The sequence below is a fragment of the Centroberyx affinis genome, unplaced genomic scaffold (assembly GCF_046629955.1).
Source record: "Centroberyx affinis isolate AG114_WGS23_722 - 3 ecotype Tasmania unplaced genomic scaffold, CSIRO-AGI_Caff_v1 ptg002185l_1, whole genome shotgun sequence".
Lineage (NCBI taxonomy): Eukaryota > Metazoa > Chordata > Actinopteri > Beryciformes > Berycidae > Centroberyx > Centroberyx affinis.
Genome location: NW_027280493.1, coordinates 105,139 through 123,411, shown reverse-complemented (window position 1 = coordinate 123,411; position 18,273 = coordinate 105,139). Strand labels below are relative to the sequence as shown.

The 18,273-nt window shown below is 44.2% G+C and overlaps 1 protein-coding gene across 3 annotated transcripts in view; it reads right to left on the bottom strand.

Moving 5' to 3' along the window:
• The window catches only part of LOC139655023 (histone deacetylase 4-like), a 68,087-nt gene that overhangs the window by 3,928 nt on the left and 45,886 nt on the right, over window positions 1-18,273 (bottom strand). For all 3 annotated transcript variants that reach the window (XM_071532319.1, XM_071532317.1, XM_071532320.1), the window contains 19 exons: window positions 17,058-17,186; window positions 16,706-16,815; window positions 15,603-15,737; window positions 15,001-15,193; window positions 12,516-12,739; window positions 9,608-9,823; window positions 8,584-8,779; window positions 7,867-8,000; window positions 7,654-7,756; window positions 7,176-7,222; window positions 6,660-6,767; window positions 5,970-6,025; window positions 5,093-5,180; window positions 4,734-4,853; window positions 4,076-4,173; window positions 3,034-3,152; window positions 2,661-2,794; window positions 1,364-1,448; window positions 344-488 (listed from right to left, as the gene is read on the bottom strand). In XM_071532319.1, coding sequence (XP_071388420.1) covers window positions 344-488; window positions 1,364-1,448; window positions 2,661-2,794; window positions 3,034-3,152; window positions 4,076-4,173; window positions 4,734-4,853; window positions 5,093-5,180; window positions 5,970-6,025; window positions 6,660-6,767; window positions 7,176-7,222; window positions 7,654-7,756; window positions 7,867-8,000; window positions 8,584-8,779; window positions 9,608-9,823; window positions 12,516-12,739; window positions 15,001-15,193; window positions 15,603-15,737; window positions 16,706-16,815; window positions 17,058-17,186 — 2,440 coding nt within the window. The remainder of the gene's footprint in view (window positions 1-343; window positions 489-1,363; window positions 1,449-2,660; window positions 2,795-3,033; window positions 3,153-4,075; window positions 4,174-4,733; window positions 4,854-5,092; window positions 5,181-5,969; window positions 6,026-6,659; window positions 6,768-7,175; window positions 7,223-7,653; window positions 7,757-7,866; window positions 8,001-8,583; window positions 8,780-9,607; window positions 9,824-12,515; window positions 12,740-15,000; window positions 15,194-15,602; window positions 15,738-16,705; window positions 16,816-17,057; window positions 17,187-18,273) is intronic.

Below are 18,273 nucleotides of genomic sequence, written 5' to 3'. Positions count from 1 at the left end.
AGGCTGGCTATTCAATCCTCTATCTTCCTTTATATACACCACTAAAGAATGAATACCATGATAGTATGGACTTCAATTATACCAATACAGAAAGCAGCAGCGGAAGCTGGTGACTGAAAGGGTTGAGGAGGACAAGGCTTGGTAAATTGCGGGGTAAAAGTAAATATGTATGGCTTTAATGATTTAGCCACTACAATAAAGGTTTTTTAAATATTTTCTTCCTCGTGGTTATATTTTTATATTTGGAGTGTCTGGATTGTCCTTTTGTTTGTAGCGCTCTTTATTTTGTCATTCTCTAATTGGGAAGAATCCTCCCGCCTATCGGTCTGGTTTGTGTCCGTACCTGTGGTCCATGGCGTTGGTGTTGGCCACGGAGAGAGAGGCCATGGCGCTGACGGCCTCAGCCTCCTCGGAGTCTCCCCTCTTGGCCTCCAGCAGGGAAAGGCCGAGGCGGGGGGAGGAGCGATGCACCGAGCGCCAGTACTTACCTGAGAGGGAGAGCGAGAATGAGTTAAAAAAAAAAGGGGCAGAAGATGAAGAAGGATAGAGCAGAAATTAAAGAAAAGAAAGACAATGAAAAGTAGAGCAGAGTAAATGTAGAGGTATGTCTGCGCTCTAAAGGAAAAGTCCTGTGGTAAAGGAGGTTTGTCTCAAGTGTGTGGGTTCAAAAATCAAACACACAAAAATAATCCAGCAAGAACTCCCACACTGATAACAAAGGAGGAAATCCCAAAGAGGCCAACTGATGCAAAAAAGGACCGTCATTTACTTACATAAACGTGCAAATATGACAAAAAAAACTACCAAAAAAAAAAAAAAAACTGTTTTAATTTTTGTGCTTTTTTTTTGTCACTTTTGCACCTTATATAATTAAATGTCAGTCCTTTGTTTGCATGAGTTTGCCTCTTTTGGATCTGTTCCATTTTTTAACAGTGTCCAAGTTGTGAAAGGATTAGTCTGAGTCTTGAGCCAGAGAAAAGAAATGACTTGATGTATCAAAGCGTGAATGTGTAATGACGACTCAGAGGTTGTTGTTGAAATTTTATACTTGGGCTTAACCATTACTCCATTTCCCTACAGAGAGATGCACAAACAATGTTGGGTCACAGGAATATTTGTTGCATCTATTTTCAGGACGTTGTGACTTTTGACTCTTGCCCTCCTTGTTACCAGATACTTGAAATACTAGTGATCTAAGAATTTAAAATTCTTCTACTGTTCATTGCAAGTCACTTGGGAGAGGATCGTCAGCTAAAAGTCTAAAATGTCAATGCAATGAAAAACTAATATTCTGTTTCTGAATGCCCTGCGTCCCTTTGTGTGTGTCGGTGCTATCAGTTTGTGTTTTTGAGGTTGAACTCACTGTGAGTCTCTAGTACTTTCTCCAGGGAGCGAACAGCGTTGGGGTTGGGCCTCTGCTCCAGGACGGCCTTTGGCAGTGGATCCAGCTGTGAAGAACACGCACACACACACACAATGTAAACACAAGTAACCTTGACAATGTAACAGGCTGCATTTCTAACACCTTAAGTAATGCACCAGATAACGGCCAATCGTTCCGTTTACAGTAAGGCTCAGTGTTTTCTCACAGCAACTCATTCCAAACTCTCCAAACTCCAAAACTCCTAATCCGTCTTCCTACTCGTCCCTTCCTGGCCCCCAGATGAGGTGAGATATTTAAGCCTAAGTGCACGCCTAAAGCCCTATTCTATGTGTAATTAATGAATTACCCACCAGCCTCTGCATTTCAACGCATTCACAAAGAATAATGAAATTCGCTGAAATGATCGTAGCCCCAGATACAGTTGTGTACGATCTGACAATTTCTCACGCACTGATTTCACAAAAAGCAGAACGATTGTGCCGAAAATGCTTTCAAAACCTTCCTCTATATATTCCACTACTGCCTCCGTTTTTCATGAAGGGAAGAAAATGGAAGAAGAAGAGTATGTGGAAGTGTGGAAGAAGAAGAAAAAATAAATCACGAGCTAAAAACAAATTATGGCTGAAATTACGAAAAGTTTGATTCGCAAGAGATGAGTATTATGAAGGGGAGCTCAGTCACCAAAATACAGTAAGTCATTTGCGCTAGAATTTTTGACATGGGAGATTCACATTGGATTAAAATCACTGACAATCTCTGCAATTACTACAAATCACTCCACACTTACAAATCAACTTCAAATCCCCAGGTAATATTACTCATAAAAGGAGTAAAATAGCGAACAGTAGAGCGGATGTGGAGGAGGCTGGGGCTGAGAAACCAGAACTGACTGCCGAGTCTTATGGAGGTTTGTGGGCCTGATTCAATAAAACACTTGTGATGGGAGTTGGCTGACTGATAACCCCACAAGCATGCCCGCTTCAAAGGATAAGTTTGGTGATTTTGGACCTGATTTTAATTTATGTACTTTGCAATTTTTCTGTTTACTCTCAACTCCCCTGTGGAGCCTACAAATGGCTTTTTTGGAGATATTGTGACAAACCCTGTAAGTCTAAAATCAGCAAACATATCTTTTAACCCGCCCCCTTTCCTCTAACATCTGCCCTGAATAGCACAAGGGACAGTTACGTCAGATCCTGTGTATTGCTAAAATGCCCTAATGCCCTAAAATGCCTCCTAATGTCCCCTTCCATGCCCCCCTTTCCTCTGGTCTCACCTCCTGGCCCAGCAGCGCGGCCACGCAGGCCTCGGAGGCGTCACAGATGGCGGTGAGGTCGTGACCCCCCTCCAGAGCCAGCACCACCCTGCCCCCAGCCACGGTCATCAACTGCCGGGTCAGGTAGCCGAAACCTGGACGGGGGAAGCAGAGAGGGAGGGGGCGAGAGAGAGAGAGGAAGGGGGTTATGGAGGAGGTGAATGCATGCAAATAAGTTTCAAACAGATTTATCAGATATCCCCTCCCTCTTTTTTCCCCGGTCCCTCCCCACCCAATTCATACATTTTGCATGATTCTCGGCCTTGTGTGGATGATTGCTGGAGCACGAGGTGAGAAATGAATTTCAGGTAATGGAGCTCTGTCTTATACGTACATTTGGATGTCAGAGTGTAGCCGCCCAGCGGGGGAGGATGCCCTTCCACAGCGTCAAAGCCTGAAGAGACGAGCACGATGTCCGGAGCAAACTCATTGGCTATGGGCATCACCACCGACCTGAGAGAGGAACGCAGAGGGAGGGAAGGAGGGAAGGAGGTGAGATGTTGAAAAATGGATCTTGTTAGTGGTAAAGGGTTAATGTGAGTTAGCAGGGTTCCTACATATTTTCCACTTCCAGACCTTCATTTCTTGACTGGATTCGATCCTTTGGTTGGTGTTTAATATGATGTTTACTGATAGTGGCTGGGTGATACGACTATGAACTACTAGGCCATTTCACTATCCAGCTAAAGATTATTCATCATGGCAGCCAATATCTCAAAAATATCTGAAACTAGAAGCCGAGAGACCGCAAACCTCCACCAGTGCTAAACAATTCTCTAACCTCCTGTTACACCCAAATACATAATTCCTATCACTTCAATTTTAAGGTTAATTGATTTCGTGACCCTGAAAACATACTGTAAGAATTAGGATTCAAGTCTCTATCTCTGTTGGTTTCATAGTTATGGCTAAAAAATACAATAATTGTCTAACGGCAGAAATCCTAGAACCGGATCACCACCAAAATCTACTCAATTGGACTGCCTGTCCACCAACTTTCATGAAAATCCGTTCATAATTTTTTGAGATATCATGCTGACAGACAGACAGACAGCTCCTTGGCGGGGTATTAACTGGGTCTACAACTACATAAAATGTGTTGTTACGTGTATATTGCAGCTAAACTCTTCCATTCTTTTATTGGCTTTTTGTCCAAGTCCCAAACCTGTCAAGACCTGGAAATGATCAAATTCATTTTCCATGGACTTTCCAGACCTGCATGAGAAGCCTGGTGTTGGACCGGTGACCAAAACAGTGGAAAATTGGCTTTTTCTCTCAGGCTGCACTTGGTCATCCGCACCCACTGGTAAAACTGGTCTGTTTGTGTGTCTGTATATATACAGTATATACTGTATATGTGTGTGTGTTTGTGCTACCTGAAGGCCGCCAGGTACTCTACATCTCCCATGGGTGGGTCCAGACCACCGGTGAAGGCTACATTGACGTTGAACCCCACTCCAGGCCCGCTGCCCACCTGGAGAGGGAGGCACGCGTGTGTGTGAGTTAAGGGAAAACACAGACGTATCTACACCAAAACCATTACTGACACCATAAGTAAAAAGTATAGATTTCCCAGTCACATTTACAGTGAGCCATATATACACACACACACACACGCACATACACACACACACAAGAAAACACAGATGCCTCGTCTCCATTAACTCCATTAACTCCAGTTTGCCTGGAGCTAGGCGTGGGACGGTATGGTTTACTTTGTGTCTGCTTTAATTTAGCTTGGTATCCAAAGAACAGCAGGATTTGAAACAAACAAGCGCATCTCGATGAACTCGAATTAACATTTAGCTTCAGCACTCCAGAGAACAGTGAAACAAATGGCACACAATTAACAGTTTGATTGTTATTCTTCTCCAAATGGCTTCATTTGCGAAAGAGATCCAAATTAAACAACCTATTAAAACTGAATGCTGTGCAGAACTTTTCCCACAATACATTGGGAGCTCTTTGTTTAGAATTAATAACAGTTAATAGGGTTAGGGTCACACACACACACACACACACACACACACACACCTCATCAGGCGCTCCACTGCCAGGGAAGAAGTTGCCGTCATCATAGCGATGGATAGACAGGTAAAGGACGTTGGGGTCATCGTAGAAGGCTTGCTGGGTGCCGTTGCCATGGTGAACGTCCTGAGGGTGAGCACACACGACCCGGAATCAGTCATTATATCATCACAAGCCTTGTTACCCTTGGGTGTCCTTCCAAAACAAACAGGAGTTACAGTAATCTGAAATGTAGAGCGGACTTTGAGAGGGCTAAATCCCAGCGAGATAAGGCGCCCATACACACAAATGGCTTGTGCCGTGGAAATTAATTTCGCCCTCTCTCCCTTTCATGTGACAGACGGCTGGTTTCTCAGGAGACTCACCCAGTCCACGATGAGGATCTTGTTGACGTTGAGTCTCTGCTGGAGCAGTTTGGCTGCGATGGCGACCGAGTTGAAATAGCAGAAGCCCCTGAAACAGCAACAAACACAGAGAGGGACGAATTAAAAGCCTGGCTGAACCGTCTTGCTTGCTATGTGAGGTGGTGGAAAGAGTACTAGAATGTCCCACTTAAGTAGAAGTACTGTTACTTTGCTGATACTTTACTCTAGTAGAAGTAAACGTACTGGTGTAAAAGAAAGTAAAAGAAAAAGTAGCTAATTTAAAAGAGTTCGTTTTTAGAAAAGAGATCGCTGTTAGATGTGACCTTTCCTATACAAGTTCAACCTTGATCCTTCAATTTTAAAATTTGGAAATTACAAAATAAAGCGCACAAAGTAAAGCCAGATTACTCTTCTCTTCTGTGCTGACTGACTGTTCACTGCAAATGCTTATGGAGAGCCAAGCATGGATGTGATAAATGTAAAATGCAGCTAAGTACAATACTTCAGTAAAAATTTACTTAAGTAACAGTCAAATTACTAACTCAAAAAAGTACAATTACACAAAAAAATTAGTAAATGTAATTAGTTCCACCCTTGGTTGTGAGTTGTGTAATGACATTTTGCTGTGCCGAGGCAATGTACTGCCACATTTCAATATTTTTATAGCGCAGTTTAAACACATTATGAGAAGGATATGAGAAGAATAAATTACACCTTAACATAGCTGGCAGAATGAAGACACTCACGACTTTATGTGCAAAATAAACTCAATGGCTTATGTCATTTCTATTCCAGACAAGCCCGTTCCAACACTGGTATTTGTATATGCATGGATTCAAAGTGTCCAACCGAGTGCGGTGACGGACTGTGGCCTTACATGGGAGTGCTTTCCTCTGCATGGTGTCCAGGGGGGCGGACCACAGCAAAACCATTCTGGAGAAACAGACAGAAACGATTCATCACCATTCAGTGTTTTCCTCTCTATTTACTCAGCAGTGGCATACCACCACAAAAAAACACTGTAGTTTAGCCAAAGGTGCCCTTAAAACACAAAGAAGTGTGGTTCTGATGTTTAGAAATGCTGCTTTTAAATGAGAAACAATCCCAACTGAAGCGCTTTTGGAGCAGAACTAGTACCAAAGATGTGGAACCAAAGGTAAAACTACCTCCTGCAGCATTAAATCACAGGGAAACACTGACGAATACTAACTGTTAACAGTTTTAAGATCAAGGTTTCCACACTGTCTTGGACGTCAAATTCAAGGACTTTTTCATGAATTTCAAGGTATTTGAGGGTAAGACATTTTCTATTGGCAGGTTAAGAAATCCTGGTGAAATCCTCATCATTTTAAAACTGCTGTTATATCAAAGAGAATCTCCATCATAGGTGTGAACTCAAACTTTCAAGGCCATCCAGTCATCTTCAAAAACTCATTTTCAAAGAAAACAGAGAGAGTAAGAGAGAGAGAGGGTGAGCGTAAGAGAGAGAGAGCGAGAGTCAGAGAGAGAGAGAGAGAGAGAGAGAGAGAGAGAGAGAGAGAAACCAGGTGAGCGCGATCCTCGTTACCTTCAGCTCTCCAGTAGCCACTTTGAAGACGAGCTCCACCACAGAGCCGACGGCTAGACGAGCCGCGCTGGAGGAGTGGACCTCGTTCCAAATGGTGTCACTGTCCACCTGGGAAAACACACCACACACACACACACACACACAGAGTTTTCATATCTGAGCTGAATCCACATAAAAGGAAACTAAAGAGATTTATCAAGTGACAGTTGGTTTATCAGCCCATTGAAACGGAGAAAGATGTAGAGTTATCCAAGCTATGAATACTCTCCCATTCCTTTACCAAAATCTTTCAACACACACTCTCCCATTCTCCTCATACATTTCCACCAACTGACTGGTTCAGTTGCCCTACTGTCCCTGTCTAACAAAAACTTATGCATGTTTTCTACTTTTTAAAAATATGTTTAGATGTATCCTTTTAAGAAACCGTATAGCAGTTTTCTATTCCACTGTAAAATGGTGTCTTAATCCCGTCTATGACTGTGAAACGCAAATAAAACCACGACTGCTACTTACCCCCACTCCTCCACACGGTAGCCTTACGAACATGGGAGTGATTGAACCTGGTGAAGGGGAAAAAAATGAAATTATTGGCTGAACACTGCTTATGCTCATGCTTGCTAACCTCGATCCTTGATTTTGCTTTATTTCAACTAAAGTAAATTAGTAGGTTATTGTATTTATTGTACTAAGCTTTCTGCTACTATGTGTACAATGTGAGCGGACCTCTACATGTTTGTAAATTACATTAAACCATTACTGCTACAATTATTTATTATTACTATCAGTGAAAGGAGATGAGAAGAAAAATAGAATAAAACAAGATCGCATGTTGTTTTATACTAGTCTAGTTAGTCTAGTTTTGTGTGACTGTGTTTATATAGGCAGGTTTCTGAAAGACAAGGCTGACTAAGTAGATCCTGGTGTGCTCTGTGTGTGTGTGTGTTTGTGCGTGTGTGTGTGTGTGTGTGTGTGTGTGTGTGTGTGTTCTTACAGTCAAGTTTCTGTCGGAGAGGGTTGGTTCCATACAGGAGGACGTGGGCTTCAGAGTGGACCGTCTGCAGCTCTTCCAGAGTGGCCTTCCTCCCACGGATACACTACACACACACACACACACACACACACACACACAGCAGGACGGTGAGGACGTTCATACACAGTTTACCAGTTTGGCGATACACAGAGTGTGTGTGAGACAGTGTCGTACCTCACACTGCGCCCTCAGTCCCGTCTCCTGCAGCCGGGACCAAATGCTCTGAATGCGGCCCGCGTGCTCCGGGTGGCTGTTGGTGTTTCCGCACATACACTGGTGCTTCTGCATCAGAGAGTCGTACACCAGACCTGAAGGACACACACACACACACACACACACACACACACACACACACACACACACACGCACACAGATTAAAACACTCTCCTCCACAAACACAGTCAAAATCTGATAACAACCATCAGCCTTAAATTTTGATATTCTTTTTTCTCAAGAAAGATGGGCAGTCCACTCCTTTTAGTATTTTTTTTCCTTTGTTTCTTTGAGGGAGAAAGAGCAGACACACAGGAGAAAAAGTTCTGGTGGAATTTAATCCTCATCCATCTGGCGTATGGGTATTTCCATAGTTGGAGGTCTAAATCATTACATCATTCATGGGCAAGTCACCTGCTTTCAAGATGACAATACTCTCCCTTTCTGCTTCCTCCCTTTCCCTTCCTGATGGAAATTTCACTAACCAGTCCATCAGAAAGGAATTCTAAAATTTGCAGCAAAATAAAGTCAGAAATTCCTAAATTGTGTAATATTTGAACGAGCCTTGTGGAAAGAAACCCAACATGAACTTGAAAACAAAACCTGTGCGCAATAAAAGCCACAGTTAAGCAGAATAGAACAGAAGAGGAAAAACGCGAATGAAAGAGTGGCGCTGACCCGTCGTGAAGCGGGGCTTGACGGGCGGATCGGGCGGCGGGACGCTGATGGGGAACGAAGGGGCCGAGGCCGGAGACGACTGGGCCCTGGAGAGGGGGCGGTGTCCCGGGAAGGAGATCGGCAGGCCGGCGGCCTCCATGGACGCCTGGTAGTTCCTCAGCTGGTGGATCCGCTGCTGCTCCAACAACAGGGCCTGCTGCTTATACATGCACGCACACACACACACACACACACACACACACACACACACACACACACACACACACACACACACAGAATCAAAGAAAGTGTAGAGAGACATAATGAAGAAGAGCAGGAGAGACACAGAACAGGAGGAAGACAGTCTTGCACTCCCTTATTTTGATGAACTAGGAATTTAACATTATTCTACTGTTGCACTCAAGTTCCTCTGTATAGCAGAATCAATCAAATGCCTAAGATGTTAATTTATTGAGGGACTTGGAGGGGGGGGGGACTGTTTTATATTGCAAGTACAACTTATGGCCAAAAGATGGCAGCCAAAACAAATGGTGCGGCTTCGATTTTCCCCTCAGCATTTAATCAAGAGTATGCCATGGGACAGAAAGCAACATTTTCACAGCCCAAATTACATTTATGTGTCTGGTTGTTTGAGTTTTCACCTCTCCGGGACTTCCCCGCGGAGCACCTACAATATATTAGGGCCGGGTAAAGTCAGCATCAATTCTCCAAACCTTAATATCGATTCTTTCAGCCCGCGTTATTTTACAGCTGTAAAATAAGGCAGATGTCTCATTTTTCACTTTTTTTTTCAACCCCCACAACTTCGCTGATGTAGGTGTCACCGCGGCGATCATTTCACAGCGAGCGATAGCGGCCACAAAGCAGACAATGGCAGCTTATAACCGGGGCCTTGTCACTTGCAATATTCCTGTGATGTATTATAGCACTTAAATCGAAAAGGACGAGACGCAGACACAAATTTTCCTCTCCTCTTCCTTCCTTGCCTTTTCGTTCCTTTTTTCTACCCCTCATCCTCCCCTACCTGTCTGAAGAGCAGCTCCTGCTCCGCCTGCCTCTCCCGCTCCCTGTGCTGCAGCGCCTCCTCCTGGAGCTCCTGCGGGTCGGGGGGCTCCTGCTTGATGGTGACGCCCGGCAGCAGCCCGGCCCCGTCCTGGTGCTCCCTCAGCTCCTCCTCCGTCTCCTCCGGGTGGCTCTGGTGCTGGCGGCCCACCGACGGCTCGCTGGGCTTGGCCATCATCTGCGGCGACAGTTGAGGGTGTGTGGGGGGGGGAGAGGGGGGGCGGAGGGGCGGAGGGGAAGCTGTGATTTTTACAGCACAACGATTTATTTCGCAATCGAATCACAGGATATGACAAATCCCACTCAAACCGACGTGTGAGCCTGCATACGGAAACAGAGACACACACACACATACACACACTGCTCTGAATCAAATTCCTGGCAAATCGCTCTTTTCTCTGGCGCATTCTTCTTTTAACAAGCTTAATTTGGATTACTCAGTCAGATTGGTGTCTTGCTCATTTCAAAGCTATCCGTTCTAATTGAATGTGAGCGGCCGTTCTGCCGAGTGTACTCCGGGGCAAAATGTGTCTCGTCGAACAGAGACATTCCACACTCCCTGTTGTGCCGCTTTTCATCGACTTATTCTGGGGCCTCCTGCTACCGAGTAGTGACTCAGTTGTGTATTCATTCGCTTTTTCCCTGACATGGACCATTGAAAGTCCCATTCAAGGCTGTGGAGTACTCGCCTCCATAGCGTGTGTGTGTGTGTGTGTGTGGTGCACATGTACATTACTGACGGAGAGAGAAAGAGAGAGGGAACAACGGAGAGTGAGAAAGAGAGGTGTTTGCCAGAAGTCTCAAGAGTGGGCTAAGACTACAGGTGTGTATGTGTGTGTGTGTGTGTGTGTGTTTCCCAGAGCTGTCAGCCTCTGGGTCTCCTGGCGCCATGCCAAGGGACAGCATTGACGTCAGAGCATTCACCAGCTCTCTCATTCACCCCCCCCCCCCCACTGTTCTTGTCTTTCCCTCCAAACAAACTGCTTTTTTCCCCCATTTTTCACCTCCTCCCTCCTCCACAGCTCAAAACCAGCCGCTCTTCTCCTGCTCTACTTTCCCAGAAACCACGCATGTATATCTGTATATCTATCTACATATGTGTATTTCTGTGATAAACCGAAAACTTCAATCATGACTAAAATTAAGATTCAGATGACTTCATTGATCCCCCCCCCCCCCCCCCAAGGAGAAATTAAATCATTCCAGCAACAAAGAATAAGATCTAGACAAAAATACAGTAAATAAAGAATCCTAAAAATAAACGTTGTTTTCACTGGGTTCCTGTGAGTTCCTACTGGCTAGAAAAACTTCTTGCTATGTTGACAGATTTAAGGATTTACAGATGTTTGCAGTGAACAGATTTATAAGCTTACAGTCCAGTACAAGTGCATGTATCCAGGGTGTGCAAATGTGCATTTTTGGGTATTCACATTATCAGATATCCAAGGTAGAAATCCTATATCATCTCTTTTTGTATCACGTTCTTTAAAATGATTGCATGATAGAACCTAGGGTAAAGTACATTTTTACGCATTTTTACGAGAAAAAAATGCTCTTCACACCATCATCATTCTGATTAACTTTACAGAACAGAACAATGTTTTAACTGGAGATTTGCATTTAAACTGGAAGACATGCACTGGCGTCGCGTTGTGCAGCCATCGCCCTGTCGAAAAATCCTACAGAGTTCGTCCTTGGAGCGTGAGCCGCTGTTATAGAGATGTTTGTGTGAAAAGACGCCACTTGAGAGCTGGAGAACATATGGAGGGAGTGAGAGGAGAGCAGAGGAGGCGGCGGAGGAGGAGGAGAGGAAATCCCTTGTTTCATCCACCCACCTCTCCTCCAGCGAACACACCGCTAGAATAGGAATAGCCATACAGAGCGGCAGCTGCTCGCTTCCGCTGCCACCATATAAGGCAGCGGCTTCCGCCCTGTTGCCATGGCAGCGCAGAGTTACCTTGCAGCCCGTGGCAACTGTCTCGGTCTCAGTCACAGAGACACGGACGCAAACACACACGCACACACACACGCACACACACACACACACTTGTTTCTCACAAGTTGTACAGTTGTGTTAACCCATACCTGCCTCTGCCTGCTCAAAAAGAAAAATATTAAAGAGAGAGAGGAAGACACACAGAAAATCAAGGACCAAATCAAGGACTACACACACACACACCTAACAAACAGTATTGGCTTCCACCTACTCAAACTAGTACTGTACATTCCCACAATGCATTTTTGGCAATGACATATAGACCTGAATAAATATCAGTTGTGGCTCCCTATTTGACAAGCTGCCTTCATTTTTTCTATGGAGCATTCAGTAATATTAGCAAACATTAGCTTATCGCATATTACATCCAAAGTATGTGTTGTCTCATGATCATAAAAAGATTTAACGATATATATATTCACCATACATCATCGTGTGGCAGTAGTCCATACAAGCTAATAGAAGGCCAGAGCAACCCAGAAGTTCTCCCTCAAATGAATGAAACTCATTTGCATAAAAAGGGGGATCAGGGGAGTTAAGTGAAAAAATCTCAGCTAAGATGTGAAGATTTCCAAGTTTAATATTATAATAATAGAACAATACAGCTTTTACTGCCCTTAATTAATACTGCCAAGAAAGACCAAACTTGATTTGTACAGAGCATTTTTTTTCTTTCATCTCACTCTTTCTGACTGGCCTGACTTTGGCTCTTTAAGACCTCGAAATTGAGGCAACAACAGCACTGCAGTACAACAAAAACTGCACACCAGTACACATCAACAGAAAGAGGGCAGGGAAGAGAAAGAGATGAATGCACAGAAATTGAAAGAAGAATGAAATGAAAGACTGTAGCCACACCCCAGCCCTTACCAACCTTGTTGAGGTGGAGCTGCTGCTGCTGGAACTGCTGCTTGTGCTTCTCCAGGAACTGCTGGTGCTGCTGCTGGACCACCAGCTGCTGCAGGGCCAGGGCCTGGGCGTGGGCCTGGGCGGCGCTCCCCTGGGGCAGCGGCGCCGACTGGGTCCGCCCCAGGGGCCGGTGCTGCCGCTGCAGCTTGGCCATGGACGCCGCCGACGGCATGGACAGGCCGCTGACGCCTGGGAGACGCAGGGGGAGGGAGACGATTAGAGGTTAGAGGAGGACGAAGGTGATTGTTACATCCGAACAACGCCGAGTCGATGCTGGTGTCCCGGTTTTACCCTGATTTACCTTCTCAGTATTGAAAACCACTTGACTATAGCACTGTTTAGACGTGATGTGTCATTCACACAATGGATCTTGGGGCTTCCCATTCATCGGTCATGCCATGTGAACCTCCAGGATCTTTATCCGCCCTCACCGTTCTTTTGTTTTGGAATTATACTTCGGCTGCTAGATATTATGTCAAATGTGTCACGGAGAACACGATAACACATAATGAGAAAGACTCCTAAAGTGACTGCAGGGAGACCATCCTGGAACCAGAGGGTCCCGGGTCTGAACCTCAAAATGGCTGTGAAGTGAACATCTTAGTCCACTAACAATGCATTATGTGGGACAAAAGTAATAAAATGGACTAAATCAAGCTTGAAAAATTACCTAAGAAGCTGGAACTTTAAGTATACATGCATTAGAGAACAAATTGCCTACCAAACTATTTTCAAATTCAGTTTCTGACAAGGCCTGGTGATCAGTAGGTGATACATGGCTCAGTGCAGTATTAGGACAGAGGCAGCAGAAGGAGAGAGAAGACTTTGAGGAAGGACAAGGCTGCTGTCCCTAAAAAGACTGACCTGCTTACCCGAAATGAAACAGGCCTGCATATTAAATCCAAAGCCAAAATCTCTGTCTGACTTAGTAGCTGGCAATCAGTAAGCTTTTTAGTTAGAGTATTGAGAAAATATTAATATGGAATTGTAAAGATAAAATGCTACACATTTCTCAGCATTTGGGTGTCAATATGGACTGAATTTAATGTCCTAACATTGTCATAGTCTGCATTGCAGATGTATTATGAATTATATTGAATGTAGCGTTGTTACATAGTAGCTACTGACCAGACCAAAATGCACCAAATCTTGACTTTCTCCTATTTTTGTTGATTTATTATCTGCAAATCACTTTGTAAGTCTGTACTGAAGAGTGATATTTATCATTAAAATGTATCATTATTGAATTCAGCATGTTAGTAGTGCAAGTTCAGTCTCTGTACAGGGTCTGTGTGGGAGTTTACATGTATGTTCCTGTGTATTTGCACACACACACACACACACACACACACACGTGTATACGTCTGTATGTGCGTCATCGCCCATTCACTGTTCATGCCCAGCTGAAATAGTGGTGACATGGCTGTCAATGGACAAGCTGATGGGAAATGGCACACAATGCGACCATCTCACACACTCCCATGTCCTCTTGTAGCGTACGCTGACATATGAAAGGAGCTCATTAGTTTGAGCTAATGAATATATGTCCGTCAATGGGAGGGAGCGCACAGTGAACCATGAACACACATCTCTCTGAGTGTGGTATTGTTTTTTTCAGTGTGTGTCGGGGGAAAAAAATAAGTAATACTAGACAGAATGGTGATATATTCTAAAGCAATGGAAGTAATAATAATATACAATCAGGCATTTTAATATACTCATCCAGTAACCCACCTAACCAACCAACCACCCATCTATCTAGAGCTGCAACGATTAATCGATTAATCGATTAGTTGTCAACTATTAAATTAATCGCCAACTATTTTGATAATCGATTTATCGGTTTGAGTAATTTTTTAGAAAAATAAGTCAAAATTCTCTGATTCCAGCTTCTTAAATGTGATTTTCTGGTTTCTTTACTCCTCTATGACAGTAAACTGAATATCTTTGGGTTGTGGACAAAACAAGACGTTTGAGGACGTCATCTTGGGCTTTGGGAAACACTGATCCACATTTTTCACCATTTTCTGACATTTTATTGACCAAACAACTAATCGATTAATCGAGAAAATAATCGACAGATTAATCAACAATGAAAATAATTGTTAGTTGCAGCCCTACATCTATCCATCCATCAATCAGATCATTTGATCATTCATTCATTTCCAATACTGTCTGACTGATGAGGCATTTCATCAAACCACCTATTCCCTTCCTTCCTTCCCTCCCTCTCTTTCTCTTGGATTTCGCACAATCCAGAACTTAATAAATGTTTTTTTTCCTTTAATAAATGTAGCATTATTGTCACTATTATGTAGTATTACCACTATTATTGTCACTACTACTACAACTATCACTATCACTCTCATTACTACTACTATTACCACTACTATCACGACTACTATTGCTGCTATGATCACTACTAGCACCACTCCTCCTCCTCCTCCTACCTGTCACCAGGGGGCTCTGTGCTGGACTCTGCTCCATGAGCACCATGTGCTGCAGCAGCGGACTGTGGCCGCCGTGTCCGCCCGAGCCCGCTCCCGCCTCGGCCAGGTAGGGGCTCAGGTGGCCACCGGAGAGGAAGGGCGGGCTGAGGGAGAGGGCCGGCTGCAGGCCGCCCTCCTGCTGGGCCGAGGTCACCTGGGGAGAGGAGAGAGCAGGGAGGGCGAGGGTGAAGTTAGACTCCAAGTCCAAGTTCCCTCACGATAGCAAATGATAATATTTAGCTGAAGAGCAGTGCGTTTGGAACTGTTGATGTTTGAGAGACAGAAATATAGACAAAACTAATAAGGAGAAAAGGGGTTGACAGACTATGGGGAGACAGATACAGATAAACACAGATAAATAATTATTCCTGTCATTCCTCTTGTGTGGTTTATGTCTGTTCTTTGATGTCTTAAATGTTATCTTTGCTAAATGTCTGACTCAATGCTCTTACATGCAAGGCAAATTCCTGTAAAAGGCTCAATAAATGAAATCAATCAATACTGAAAATCAATCAATCAAATAGACAAATGATTCAACCAGTGAGGCAGCAGGGCCTCCTTACATTGGAAGCAGCGGTGGCCGTGGCAGTGGCGGGCAGCCCCAGGGTGATGTTGGGTAAGGAGGGCGAGGTGTAGAGGGACAGCTGGCTAACGGAGCCCCGCTCAGCACCGCTGCACAGCCTCTGGGCCAGAGACGCCTGGGAAGCACATTTGAATGATTTATTCTGTGTCCGCAGTATGAAACACCCCAGCACAGGGGCAAACGCTGCAGACGCAGATGTCCGTACAAGGCGATCCCGCTACGTTTGCGCTCCACTGGCCATGTGAAGTCGTCGCCGCGGCCTCAAGCCTCCTCCACACCGCCTGAGTGTCCTAATAGCTGCCACAAATAGCATCTTGCCAGTTCCTTGGCTCTCCTCCTCCTCTGCAGACCCGTCATCTGAAGACCCCTCACCACTAGCCTGGTACATGGTCTAAGCTACTAAATATAAAAACTAATAGCTGGCATCTGTAGCTCCAGCACCCGCACAAAGGAGCTATCTTACTCTGATTTGTTGGTGAGTCTGTGTGTGGTTTACGAGCAGGTGTGGCAACTTATATCTGTTTGATTATGATTTTGTGTGCATTAGGGTTTGGATGACACAGACTTTGTAACTGAAGCTGCTGATATTTCATGCCAAGATTCAATACCTTTAAATTTGACATTTTTTATGCCAAAAAATGACAAGAATTCAGTGCTTCCCATAGAATTTTATTGTTGACATGCTGGAAATGAAACCATCTGACACTTAAACTGTCCACTGAAACCCAGACTAATGAAATTGTTTTAGGGTGGTTAGCAGCTCCTTAAGGCAGGGTGACCCACTGCACCTATTCACTGGTAGTGGATACATTACTGCCTTTAAATTAAGACTTAATTTACAAAAAATAGATAAAACTGCAGGTTTTATAGACTGTTTTTATGTCACTGAGGTCAGGAAGGAAGTCATATCAGAGACAAAGTCATATCAGGCTGGACGATGTTGATAAAATGCCAATATCGGCCCAATATCACACAAATCAATATACCAGTCTAACCCTGTGTGCGTATAACTGATACACTCACTGTGTGTGTGTGTGTGTGTGTGTGTGTGTGTGTGTGTGTGTGTGTGTGTGTGTGTGCTACCTCCGAGCTGTTGGAGACTGCCACAGTGATGCCGTTTTCATTGGGGATGTTGTTAGAGCTGTTGTTGGGAGAGCTTGGGCCTGAGCCAGGGGCGCTGCTACACGCAGAGTCTGAAACACACACACACACACACACACACACACACACACGTGCACGCAAACACACACACACCAAAATCATCAAGTTACATGAATACACCCCAAAAGACAAACACACACAAGAAAACAAAGCACCATCAATTGGCCTATATGTGTAATGTTGATTCAAGTTTTATTAGATGAACTTTGGGCAGGCTGTGTGTGTGTGTGTGTGTGTGTGTGTATGTGTGTGTGTGTGTGTGTGTGTCCCTTACCTGCCGTGTCGAGCGAGCGTTTCTTGGCGGTGGCGATGGGGCTGTCTCGACGACGCAGCAGCGGACTGCTCCTCCTCTCGCTTACTTTCTGCTTCAGCCTGGAACGCAGCTTCAGGTTGGGCTCCGAGGCTGAAGGACGGAGAGAGATGAACAAAACACTCTGACTGATTGATCCGCTTATTGATTGATTGGATGATAAACATTAAGGGCAGTCAACAGGAAGGTGCGGCATGTGACCGATAACGCAATACAAAGAATAAATACAGTACAAAGATAATATAAGTATAATTTTAAGTAAAATAAGTATAATTGTATAATTTTTTTGACACAAAATTGAAGCTTTGTGGTTGCGTCACCATTGGAGAAAAATTTTATATTAATTTTATAAATAAAAGTGAATTATAAGGTGCATTTGTTTCCAAATTTAGGTTACTGTGACACACAAACTGTCTTGTCGTCAGGCCTAGTCTCTACTCTAACACTACGTAGCTTGAGATAGCTGTTCACCTAACAAATGGTTGTTTTTTGGCTTTTTTAGCTAGCTAACTAGCCAGCAGGCTAATTTAGCAAAGCAAAAACTGATACAAGTGTTAACATGTGACTTCTAGCCACTACTAACTTAAGCCTCTACTACATATGTTAGCTAGTGCACAAATCAGATGTGTTTACAACAGGAAAGTGACAGTTAGCTGACCAGATGCTACAGTTAGCTAGCTAACAAGCTAAGGTAATCTAAACACACAGTCGACCGATGCATCAGTGATGAAATGATCAATTCACAGTCAAAAACAGCAGGGAAATTATGTCTATTGAATTCTGTTGAGATGGTAAAGTTGTACGTTAGCAGCTAACGTTTGCTGTACGTTGTTGTATGTTGTTGTACGTTAGCAGCTAACGTACAACAGCTAACAACAACGTACAACAGACAATGAACAGCTAACGGTTAGCTGTTCATTTCTGTTGCCCAAGAGCTAATGACTTCCATTATGGCCGCCAGAGGTCGCATTATGTCACCTTCAAGCCCTCCATTGTGTGCACATGTGGGTTTGTTAAGGGTCGTTTCTAGTGAGTCCATTTCTAGTGGTGGTTGAACGACAGAAGCTCCAGCTGCGCGGGTCCTGAGGCTTGATGGGTAGAAATTGGCACAAACACGGTCAGGGTGATCGGCTCCACTTGCCGTCCCATGCTAAAAATGTATGGCCCACACTCGCACTTT